The sequence below is a fragment of the Ursus arctos genome, unplaced genomic scaffold (assembly GCF_023065955.2).
Source record: "Ursus arctos isolate Adak ecotype North America unplaced genomic scaffold, UrsArc2.0 scaffold_15, whole genome shotgun sequence".
In the NCBI taxonomy this organism is placed as follows: Eukaryota; Metazoa; Chordata; class Mammalia; order Carnivora; family Ursidae; genus Ursus; species Ursus arctos.
In genome coordinates, this window is record NW_026622819.1 from 13,116,019 (window position 1) to 13,128,585 (window position 12,567).

Consider the following 12,567-nt stretch of genomic DNA (forward strand, 5'->3'; position numbering starts at 1 on the left):
TTTCAGAATAATTTCCTATCTCATAACTAATATAGCTGGAGCAGTATAAAGAACGACATTAACCTAAATTATAAACAGAAAAGGAAAACATTTAAGTCACTTTTTTTCATAAATATAAGAATTTGCTTACATTTGCTTCTTGCCTAAAATCAGTAGTATATTGGCATTTGCTTTTTTTTTTTATTTTTTATTATTTTTTATTTATTTATTTTTTTTTAAAAGATTTTTATTTATTTATTCTACAGAGATAGAGACAGCCAGCGAGAGAGGGAACACAAGCAGGGGGAGTGGGAGAGGAAGAAGCAGGCTCATAGCGGAGGAGCCTGATGTGGGGCTCGATCCCAGAACGCCGGGATCACGCCCTGAGCCGAAGGCAAACGCTTAACTGCTGTGCCACCCAGGCGCCCCTGCTTTTTTTTTTTTAAAGAAAAAGAGTTGCATTTATTTCAGATATAAGAGATGCCTAAATATGTTGAGGATGTTTGCCAATTGCAAAGCCTTATTAATATTTCTTTTCTTCATATTCTACTACATGAGAGGGGGCAGTTTTTAAAAAATCACTTTTGAAGATTCTTAGGGTAAGAAAAAAAAAGCAATGATGATTCAGAATGAGAATGTAAACACCGCTTTAAGCCTGGATTGACCTTCCAAAGCAAGCTTGAACTTCTTGAGCCCTGCTTGATTGTCAAAATACATGATCAATGTATGCTATTCCCATTGTCTCATTTTGCTCAGCATTTTCTCCAGGAAGAGAGCAAAAATATTTTCTACAACTCCTTTACAATTAAAAAAAAAAAAATCCATGTTTCACACTTTAATAAATGCATTAATTCTCACAGTAAGAGATAAGTAGTCCCCCTCTGTACTGGATCCGTCATTGGGGTTTATTGTTACTGTATCTTAAAATCAGAAATAGAATTATATACACCACCAACACACACACACACACACACAGAACCCCTCAGCATCCCTGTTTGTCTGACTTGGTGTTATTGCATTGTGTAAATTTGTAATGACATATGATCTTGAGTAAATATTGAAGTACGTGTATGGTTATAATGCTACTATCCATAGAGAGCTGGTATGTCTCCTCCATTGTGCTAGTAACACATTTTTCTACCCTAACGTTGCCATCCCCAAACCACTTTTAATTTATAGTTTATAATATTTGATCCTAGCTTTATTGTTCATACCACCAACTCTTGAGTTTATCTTTTTGTAAGCTTGTCCAGTGACTTTTAACACATTCTTTAGTTACTTGGATCAACTTCTTGTTTTCCCCTCAATGAGAAAATTGAAATGACCTGTAAACTTTTTGCCTTCATGGCCAAGAACATTTTTTAAATGCAGAAACATACACATAAAAAAAGAATCCTGGTGACGACTATTTTATAAATATGTGACTGTATTTTTATGTCCAGAAACTTGTATTGAATAGAATTCAGGTATATTCCTCCTAACCCACACAGTTCATAGATCTAACACCAGGTTTATGTACCAAAATGGGCAAGATCATGAAGGCACAGGCTCACTTTGTATCAATAAAGGACATCACAGTCATGAGGCACTAATGACATATAAGCGTAGTCAATCACAAAAAGCAAGTGTTCAAAGTCCTCAATAACTTTTCTCCCTTTAACATTTGGCAAAATTCAGTCTAGATATTTTAATACCTCAGAAAGAAAAAATAAATAAGAGATGCTACGTTAAAACACCAGATTACCTATAGTCTTTAGAAATATAAGGAAAGGAATAAAATGAAGGGAAGGGACCACAGATTTCCTATATTCTTGGATTATCCTTCCTTTCTGAGGGTCTCAGATGTCTGGACGCATCTGTAGAAATGCCAGCTGTACCTGAAGATTGAAGGGATTGTTGGTAGTTGGCTGACATGGTCCCTCAACACTATTAAAAGTTTCTATGACAAAAACAAAATTAGCTTGATTTCTGCTAAATCCTTTGTTAAAAGCCTAAGTCAAATTTGGTTATTTGAAGGTGATCAAAAAAGTTTAAAATAAAGGAAAAATATATTCTATCTTCTCAGTAGAAACAGAGTACATATTTAGATTCAATAGCAAATAAATACACCTTAAAGCCAAGCAAATTTCTCCCCTCTTGGAGACTCTATACAGACTACGAAAACAGTTATTGTTTCTCTACTGCTGATGACAACATCACTCCTAGAACATACCAGGAACTAGTTTCACAACTTTAAGAGACCTTTTCTATGACATAATATGAAAGATAAAAGAGGGTTTAACTTAGGTCTGAGCAGGCAGAATAGATCCGCACTTTACAACATCTCTATTACAAATATATGACAGTTGAACAACAAAACAGAGCCCAGTCTCTGTTTACATCAAAACCACTGTCTATGTGATATCTAATTACTTGCTTTCTATGGGTTAATACCACCCATTACCAAGACCAGAGCTGGCAGTCCATGGAGCATGCCATTCACTACAGGTAAGCCTAAGTCTATATCTGCAGAAATAACATGGAAATGTATCAGCCTATCCAAGTAGTTAAATATATTTTTAAAATTTTTCCTAGGAAATTAATTTTGATAATATTTCCCAAGTTCTTCAACTAAAGATACCTTGATAATTTTTGTTTTTTTTACATCAGAATCTACCAAAAATTTTTAACTGTTTCCAAGTGTCAGTAACAAAGGAGCTGATACTGCTTGTATTCACAACTAATTGTTAATATTTCAGTGAGTTACAATGAACTGTTTTTGCATGCTTGAAAAATCAATTGTAAAGAAAAAATAAGGAATACTTAAAGGAGGATCCCAATAATTTGGTGGTGTTGCTTTAAAAACAACCTCTAATATTCATCTCTGACGACACAGTATGTATATATATGTGTATAAAGTTCATTTCCATGCTTATTACATAAAAATAACTATAGGAAATATCAGTATCAGCTGATATATATCCAATGAATTCACTGCAGAAGGGAAAATAAGAAAAAAAATCTGAAGTAATCAGTAAAGCTCACAGTTCAAAAAATTTTTTTTCCTTTTTTTCTTCTACTTTTTTTTTTTTTTTTTTTTTTTTGCTTGTTTGAAATTTTTTGGTAGTTTTATCTGTGCTGTGTTGAACAAGTTGATTCCCAGACTAATGGCCTCCGAGTAGATTTGAAAGGAAGCCCGACGTCTTCTTATTTTGCTGTGCTTCTGCTTCTTGGTCTTGTGAAAGTCCCAATTCACTCTCGATTTGATCGAGCTCTGACTGATCAAGTAGTTCAAAGTCATCGCCTTCCTCAGTGTCTGTGTCGTCGCCTGGGCTGGGGGCAGCCTGAGAAAGCGCTTGCTGCGCGCCCTCCAACTGCTCTTTGATGGCGGCTGTCACTGCGGCCGCGATGGCGTCCCCAGCCAGGTTGCGCACCAAGTGGAAGGTTTGGTCACTGCTCAAAGGAAGGGTGAGACCAGCAGCTGACTGCCTCTCTCTGCTCGCTCTGAGACCGCTGTCCAACTGCTCCTTTTTCCTCCTTTGCTCGGTGGGCGAGCTAAGGCTGAATTCATCATCATCATTTGTTCCCGTGCCATTTTCTACAGATGGAAAATCGGAAAGGTCTCGGGAGAAAACTTCTTCGCTCGGTCGGTCAAGATCTGTGGAATGTATAACACAAGTTCGTGCTTGAGCACCACGATGAATTTGAAACAAAAGAACAAGGAATGAATCATGGAACATTACGTCAAAAACTAGGGATGTACTGTATGGTGACTAACATACCATAATAAAAAATTATTATAAAAAAATAAAAGAACTGTCTAAACCACAATCTGATTTTAATCCGAACCCTCCAGGCAAACTTGACATTCATCTAGCCTCCTGGTTCAGCTTAAATCAATTTAACCACATACTGGACCCCTTTCAAATCTGGGACACTACCTGTCTACAAATACACAAATACCGCATGTCCCTGCTACTTGAGTTTTCCTCTTAAGTACAAAACAGTAATGACTTAATATTCAATCTGTCTAATGTTAGCTTGAGGCTTGACTGAACTTTTTAAGTTTTTATTTGAATTCCAGTGAGTTAACATACAGTGTATGAATTTCAGGTATACAGTATAGTGATAACACTTCCATAGAACACCCGACACTCATCACAAGTGCCCTCTTTAACCCCCCTCACCTATTCTGCCCATCCCCCACCCACCTCCCATCTGGTAACCATGGGTCTGTTCTCTATTTTAGAGAGTCTGTTTCTTGGTTTGCCTCTTTTTTTCCCCCTTTGCTCATTCGTTTTATTTCTTAAATTCTACATATGAATGAAATCCTATGGTGTTTCTCTTTCTCTGACTTGTTTTGCTTAGCATAATACGCTCTAGCTCCATCCATATCACTGCAAATGGCAAGATTTCATTCTTTTTATGCCTGAGTAATATTCCATTGTATACGTGTATTGAAGTTTATTTTTTATTTTTATTTTTTTTTAAAGATTTTATTTATTTATTTGACAGAGATAGAGACAGCCAGCGAGAGAGGGAACACAAGCTGGGGGAGTGGGAGAGGAAGAAGCAGGCTCATAGCGGAGGAGCCTGATGTGGGCCTCGATCCCAGAACGCCGGGATCACGCCCTGAGCCGAAGGCAGATGCTTAACCGCTGTGCCACCCAGGCGCCCCTGAAGTTTAAATATTCATCGTAAACAAAAGTTTCATCCTGCCCAGGGAGGGTATTAACTTTAAGCCAGTGTGGATATGCATGATCACAAAGTTTAAAAAAAAAAATTTCAACTGGAGGTTTTCATGGATTCTGGTATAATAAATGATGAGTATTGTCCTGCCTCAGGATTTTCATCCATGGAGATCTGTAGCTCAGCATCTGTAACCTATGTTTGTTTAAAGCAATGAATTAAAAGAAAGTATTGCTCCTTCTATCCCATTTTCAATTTAAGAGCTTATGGAAACATTTGGCTTTCCATAAGTATCGCTGAAAATGACCATGTCCTATTTACCAAACTTGTGTCCAGAATACAAGATTGGGGACATGTGAAGGTTACTAGGCACACAGTGATTTCATTTGTTTTTCACTTTCCATAGAAAATCTTTCAGTTTAACAGTTAACTCTTTACAACAGTGACTTGAAGTCTTCAATTTAATTAAAGCCTTGTATGTGGGCTGGATTATTGCCCCTTTTGTTGTGTAATACTTAAGAACAAAGGGTTTGTTATCCTCATCCTGATAATGTTGGGCTTGTACAGCTTGAGTGTTGTGGGGTTTGTTTGTTTGTTTGTAAGTAGGCTCTAAGCCCACTGTGGGGCTTGAACTCACAACCCCATGATCAAGAGTCACGTGCTCTATTAAGTGAGCCACAAGGTTGCCCCGTGGATGTTCTAATACACTTTAAAGGTGAGGAAATTGAGGTCCACAGAAATTATGTCACCTGTTCAAGGTCACTAGCTAATGACAAAAGCAAGACTATACTTGGGTGTCCCAAGCTCCAAGCCTGTCTTTTTTTCAAACATTGCACAGCCTCCCTCTTTCCTCTAGGAAAATAAAAGTGTGTTCTTGCTTGTAAAAACACATACAAAACAATTCACAATCTTCCATTATAATCTCATATTTTCAGTATATGGCTAAAATGACTTGAAATAATTCAGTGAGGCTAGCAAAAATTAAGTTACTGCACAAGACTATTTTAAATTATATCTATCCTAATTATTTAAAAAAAGCAAGCTTTTTTAAAAAACTAACTTTGAAGAAAAACATGAGTGGAGTCAGCTTTAGATTTGGGGAACTGGTCCTCTGCACTTCAATCCTCTTTAACGAGGACTAGCCCTGGATGTATGGGACGAGTGTCTCTCTTCTGCTCCTTCCACTGTTGCCAAAAGCAACAGATATTTGTCACCAGACATTTCGGAAATTGTTTTCACTGTCAATTATTTATTTGTTTTCAAAAATAAAGGCAGATTTGTATCTTGACTGGCTTAGATCTTTTTCTCATACTTCTATAATAGCTTTTGAGATATGATTCATATACCATAAAATCTGCCCTTTTAAAAAATTCAGTGTTTTTTAATTCTTTAATTTAATTTTAAATTCAGTGGTTTTTAATATACTCACAAAGCTTTACAACCACCACCAATACCTAATTTCATCATTACAAAAAACTCAAACCGATTACCAATCACCACCATTCCCCTTCCCCCAGCCCCCAGCAGCCACTAATCTACTTTCTGTCCAAATGGATTTGCCTCTTCTGAGCAGTGCATATAAATGGACTGATACAGGGGCGCCTGGGTGGCACAGCGGTTAAGCGTCTGCCTTCGGCTCAGGGAGTGATCCCGGCGTTATGGGATCGAGCCCCACATCAGGCTCTTCCGCTATGAGCCTGCTTCTTCCTCTCCCACTCCCCCTGCTTGTGTTCCCTCTCGCTGGCTGTCTCTCTCTGTCGAATGAATAAATAAAATCTTTAAAAAATAATAATAAATAAATAAATAAATAAATAAATAAATAAATAAATGGACTGATACAATATGTGGACTTGTGTGTCTGGCTTCTTTCACTCCGCATACTGTTTTCAAGGTTCGTCCAAGTCATGGCATGGATCAGTTCTTTGTTTTCATAGCCAAGTGGTATTCTGCTGTATAGACACACCATAGTTTGTGTACCCATTCAGCAGGTGACAGAGGTAAATATTTTTGCATGTACTCATAGTAATAAAAATAAGAGTACGTGGAAATGTGAGCATACCATCAGAAGTGTCTGTCTGTGGAGTGTATCCCTCCGACAGGTTGAAGGTCCCGTTGTCAGTCCAGGAGACCTCGGATACGTCCGTGTCAGACACAGACAACTCTTTGGCAGCAACCGTGAGGCTAATCTGTGTTAACGCAGAGACAGGGACACATTTGAAACTGCTGACAGAGATCTTTTTGAAGCCTCCATACGAACCCCCAAAATATCAGAATCATTAAAAACCAGATGAGTAGTCCTCCCTTTGAAATTGTTCAGTCATCTTAGAGAAATAGGAGGAGTCCACTAGGAAAAATCATTCAGCTTCAAGGGCATGTAAGTAAATTTACAGTCAGACCACACAGGAACAAATGGAAAACTAAACAAAAAATACCTTAGGACAAAGAGCTGAAAGGTCTAATTCACTGTCATCTTTGTGACTTTTTTCTTTATCTGCTTCTGTTGAGAAAAAATTGAGAGGCTTTCAATGTCCTGGCCGGCTTAGACACCGTGTATTCTACCCATTCCACAGGGACACCCCGACCCACATTCCTCGTGGTCTCCAGTGCTTCCATTTAATGAAATGTGTGCACACAACAAGCTCCACACATCTGCAAATGTTTCATTTTCAAGGGAAATGGGCCATATCAGTGATTCTAGTCTTGTGAGCCCTGACCCAGCAGCAGCACCGCTGATGGGAACTTTTTAGAAATGCAAATTCTCAGGCCTCACCCTACACCAACTGAATCAGAAACTCTGGGTGGGGGAGGGGTGCCAGAGCGCTATGCTTTACTAATCCCTCCAGGCGATTCTGATGCTTGTGATAGTTTGAGAATCTGTAAAGGTCATAGGCCAAGTTAAATAGTGAAAAATGATCACTTTGGTTTTTCCTCTGTTTTCCTCCCCTTGGTTCTCTCAATCCCCTCTTATGCGGCTCCCACACTCTTAGCCCTAGCATTTTTAAAAAAATTATGTTCAGTTAGCCAGCATACAGTACAACATTAGTTTTTGATGTAGTGTTCAACGATTCATTAGTTGTGTATAACACCCAGTGCTCATCACCACACGTGCCCTCCTTAATGCCTTAGCGTTTTTTATTTGCAATTGTCCACCCCAAAATAAAACGACTGAAACAAAGGAAATCATAAATAGCAAATACAGAATTATTAAATCCTTTTCTCCTTCCCCTAACAATTTGGATTAAAGAGTGAATTTCTTATATGTTTGAGAAAAGCATAAAAGCCTAAGTAGACACACGCTACATTACTTTGGGGGGGATTAGCTTCTATATATGTAATAAAGGGCTAAAAGCACTTTCAGACATATTCAAAGTGATTTAATAATAAACGGCCGGCTGACGTCTCATTCCATGCATGGAATCTAAAATTCAAACTTTACCTACCAGATCTCTTCCGTTTCTTCTGATTAATATATTCTCCAATTCCAAAATCTAGCTTCAGCAGAACTGACTTGATTTTGCTGTATATTTTTTGTCCAATATCATTACACTTAAACAGGGGACACAAAAATGCACACAGCACTGAAACATAAAAAGGAAGAGAGCATGGATAAGATGACCTTCCTTTCAAAAGGCTACCTCTTGAGTATCTCACAAAAATATTTCCGTTCAGTCAGTAAGACAAATATGCTTTTTTCTTAGAGAAATGCCTCTGTGAAATAAGTTCATAATTTCTATTCTTCCTCCTGTAACGAAAACATTTTCCCCTACACACACACACACACACACACACACACGCACACACGCACACACGCACACACGCACACGCACACTATACTTACAGTCCCTGTTTTCAAAGGCTCGCTATTAAATCAACTTTCTCCCTTTTATTCTTTGACCCTCAACACTGACACAAAGATTACATGCTTTCTTGACAACAGTCCTGGATTAAAATCCTCACTCTGCTTATTTGTTGAATAAGCCATATTGCTATAGGAAAGTTATTATCTATTAGCTTCTCATCAGTGATATTGGGATAATAATATTATCTTTTGGGGTTTTGTGAAGAATAAATGAGGCGAAGGCAAACCGTCTGAATAATGCCAGGCCTGTATCAGACTGTCCTCCGGCTCTCCCCTCCTTCACTTCCTAGACAAGGCAGATCAAGGGCTGGTATTCTATGAGTTCCATCTGGGAGAATGGATTTGCGCTTTGATCACCTGCCATGGGTGTTACCCATTAGGAATATAAAAAGAAATGAAGACTGACCTAGTGAATGTATTGCATTCCCTGGTGTTTACTTCTTTGTTGTTGTTAGAAAATGTGCCCATTTACCTTCTAAACAGGAGTTGCAAACTCAAATATCACTAGAAGCCAAGGAAGTATATGTACATTTTAAAAGCTGGTGTAAGAAAAATGGGGAAATACGAGGGTTAGTTAAGTGGAGAGTGCCCATCCCATCGCAAGGTGGCAGCACCAGACCATAGTTATCAGGAGAAGCTGGACACTGTACTTTTTTACAGTATTTTGGAGTTATATTTGACATACAATAAATTGCACATATTTAAAATATGCAAGTTGATAAGTTCTAACATATGCATACAGCTAAGAAACCATCACCACAATGAAGACAGTGAACATATCCATCACTGCCTAGATTTTCCCCATCTTCCTATTAATCCTTCTCTCTTGCCTTTCCCGGCCCCCACCCACCTCATCCTTAGGCCACCACTTATGTGCTTTGCTATTAGCTAAAGATGAATTTGAATTATGTATAAATGGAATCATACAGTATATGTTCTTTTTTTACCTGGCTTTCCCCACTCAGTCTCATTATTTGGAGATTTATCCAGACTGGTGCATACATCCATTTCGTCGTGCTGAGTATCACTGCATGGATGTAGCACAGTTTGTTACGGGGACATCTCTGGAGGGACATATGGATTGTGCTCTGGTTTTGGCTGTGAACATTTGCATACAAGTCTTTGTGTAGATATATACTTTCATTTCCCTTGGGTAAATACCTGGCTGTGGAATAGCTGGGTCATATATAGTTTTTAAGAAGCTGTCAAGTGGTTATCCAAAGTGTTTTTCCCATTCTACCTACACACCAACAGTACGTGAGAATTTCCAGTTGCTTTGTACCTTGCTAATACTTGCTATGGTCAGTATTTTTAATTTTAGCCATTCTGGTGGGGGTCTAATGGTATCACGTTGTGGTTTTAATTATTTTTTGAGCCACAGACCATACACAAGGGCAAAGGGATTAGTGTGTTTGTGGGGGGCGGGAAGTATAGCTTACTTATAATTTTACTGACATAGTTTAAAATCAAATCAAATCACTTTTAACCAACCCTGCCTTTTGGCAGCCATTCCTCCAACTTAAAAATATAAACATGTCTCTGGGAAAAGGAGAAACTTTGTACAGCAGGAAATTAAAGGATAATCAATGTGCTTTATAGATGAGGACTCATCCCTCCTCTTCCAAACTATGGAAGGCCTTGTTGACCGTGAAATGATAGCAGATGCTTCACATAAATGAGCCAAATGTCCTACCGTACTTACACAGTAGATAGCTGAGTATAACTCCAGGAATGTAACTGCCCACGATTGTAAAAAATGTGCACACGCTGCAGACCAGGAGACAAAACTAGAAATAACAGAAACAACATGTGACAGTTACACATAACTCCAAGACATTTTGGGGCACAGGAAACACAATTATTTATCTATATGTGATCTATCACGTTATGGCAAATGTGTTTCAAACAGTGTTCTTTTGTACTTGGGTCTGCCTAATGACTGCTGTGTTTGGCCAGCCTTGGTCCACTTTACTCTTAGTAATAATCATTTCTGAGGTTCCAGAAGCTAATTTCTGGTGCAGAGAACATCTCCCATTAATCATGCCTGTGGCTATGTTACTACCAGATGCAAGAGAACTGAAGACTAGTATGTGCCCAGAACCTCCTGTTGCTCGGGATCAGTCACTGACAATTATGCAGCCTGGTTAATAAACCTGCAAGTTCAAACTACTTCTGTAAACCCATCAAACTTCATAAACACTGCAAAGCACAAATTAGAGGCATTTATGTAGATGGAATGGCAGTCTGCACAGCTGATAAGCTGCTGGGATGAATCCATTGGCCATCACTATCCTCCTTCCTCACCGTATCCATCCCTCACACTCACCCCACTTCTAGGTCACTTAGGAACCAACTGGGAACGAACTGAAATTCCTAAAGTGAAATGTGCTGATTTTCCTTCTGTCAGTTATGACCAAAAAAAATCTTGGTTGTTTTAAGAAATTTAAACATCATGACAAAAAAATCTCCCCTAAAGCCTTCACTTGTTTTCCACACCCTAGTCTTAAAAATAAACTATCTTTTTTCTTTTGATTTATCTTCAAATTATGGTATTACATTGGCAAGCAAAGAAAATTCATTAAGGGAATTTCAAAAAGACATATGAGGAAAGAATACATAATAACTCTGATCAGTAACTGATTAACACCATGAGATTAACTTTGATTTTCCATTCTTTGGCACAGGGTTAATAAGTTAACTAGTCAAAGGAAAACAGATGAACTTATGGGAAAAAATTAAGAGCTGTTTCTGAAACAGCAGAGGCCCTTGAAGAATATGCCATTCAAATAGCAAAATGGAAGAGGAAAGACCATAAGCACTGAAAGAATAAGTCTAGGAAAACATGACCATGTCCAGAATCCAGTTTCACAAAGAGATTTCATATTATCCGCTAAATCTGTAACACCATCATCAGAAGCCAATTGACTTGGGGTATATTAATGCAGTCCACTGCAGAAGTTTTAAGTTCAGAATTTTCTAAAAATGTGTTTAATCATTTCAGTACAATAGGCATCAAAAATGCAACTCTCCCTCTCCACTATATGGATATCTATGCTAAGAATTACCTACCGTGATAAAAAAAAAATCCATGCATATACAATGCCACTTTAATATGCTCAAAATGTGTCCAAGCATAGTTCTATTATTCAATACTACTGGAGTTAAGAGATTTCCTGTACATGGTACAACCAGAGGGATTTTCAGGGCCAACGTTCCTAGGCTCTTCCAACTACAAGTGGAGGTTCAAGGAACTTGAACCCAGCACTGGCAGGGAAAGGGTCTCGTGCCGGCTCTGCCCTTAAGCCCATGTTCTCACGATCACAGCTGAAGCCACCTCCATGCATCCCAGTACTCCAAGGGCGTGTACCGTGCAATCCCTTCCAAACCACTTTCGACCCTTCTCCTAGGAGGTTTTCATCTTAATTGGAAAAATACTCATTCCATTTATATAAAGACTGTGAGTCTCTTTGCCAAAGGTTTTCTTTACTAGAGAAATCATATAAGAATCTCTACTTTTTAGACTGACTCTATTATCTCCAAAAGCACCCTCAAAGGGCTGTATGTTCACTTCATCTCCCTTTGACTTCAGAACCAGCCTAAATAATATAAACTGAAATTCTTTATTTATTGAATTATAACTGACATACAATGTTATGAATTTTCAGTGTACAACACAGCAATTCGACATTTACATACATTATGGATAATGACAAGTCTAGTTAATTGTCGCCTATGTACTTAATATATTATTGACAACATTCCATATGGTGTACTTTACATCCCTATGACTTATTTTTTTTTATTGGAGTATAGTTGACATATAACATTATGTTAGTTTCAGGTGTGCAACATGGTGGTGACTTTCGTAACTGGAAGTCTGTCCTTCTTAATCCCTTTCACCTGTTTTGCCCATTGCCCTGCCCCTCTTTCCTCTGGCAGCCACCAGTTCTCTGCATTTATGGGTCTGTTTTTAAACAGAAATTCTTTATAGGGTATTTTTTTCCTCCTTGGTCTGGCTGATATCAAGAACAATCACCATTTTTGTTAATGAGTTAGATAAA

General features: G+C 38.2%; 1 protein-coding gene across 5 annotated transcripts in view; it reads right to left on the minus strand.

Moving 5' to 3' along the window:
* Window positions 1-1,387: 1,387 nt before the first annotated feature.
* RETREG1 (reticulophagy regulator 1) overlaps window positions 1,388-12,567 on the minus strand; it is a 124,709-nt gene continuing 113,529 nt past the window's right edge. For 3 of the 5 annotated variants that reach the window (XM_026506718.4, XM_048224304.2, XM_057312167.1), the window contains 5 exons: window positions 10,209-10,293; window positions 8,088-8,225; window positions 7,080-7,144; window positions 6,707-6,833; window positions 1,388-3,616 (listed from right to left, as the gene is read on the minus strand). In XM_026506718.4, the coding sequence (XP_026362503.2) occupies window positions 3,123-3,616; window positions 6,707-6,833; window positions 7,080-7,144; window positions 8,088-8,225; window positions 10,209-10,293 (909 nt within the window). In that variant the 3' untranslated portion in view covers window positions 1,388-3,122. Of the gene's footprint in view, window positions 3,644-6,706; window positions 6,834-7,079; window positions 7,145-8,087; window positions 8,226-10,208; window positions 10,294-12,567 lie in introns of all 5 variants that reach the window. The other 2 variants (XM_026506717.4, XM_057312166.1) reach the window with 2 other exon arrangements.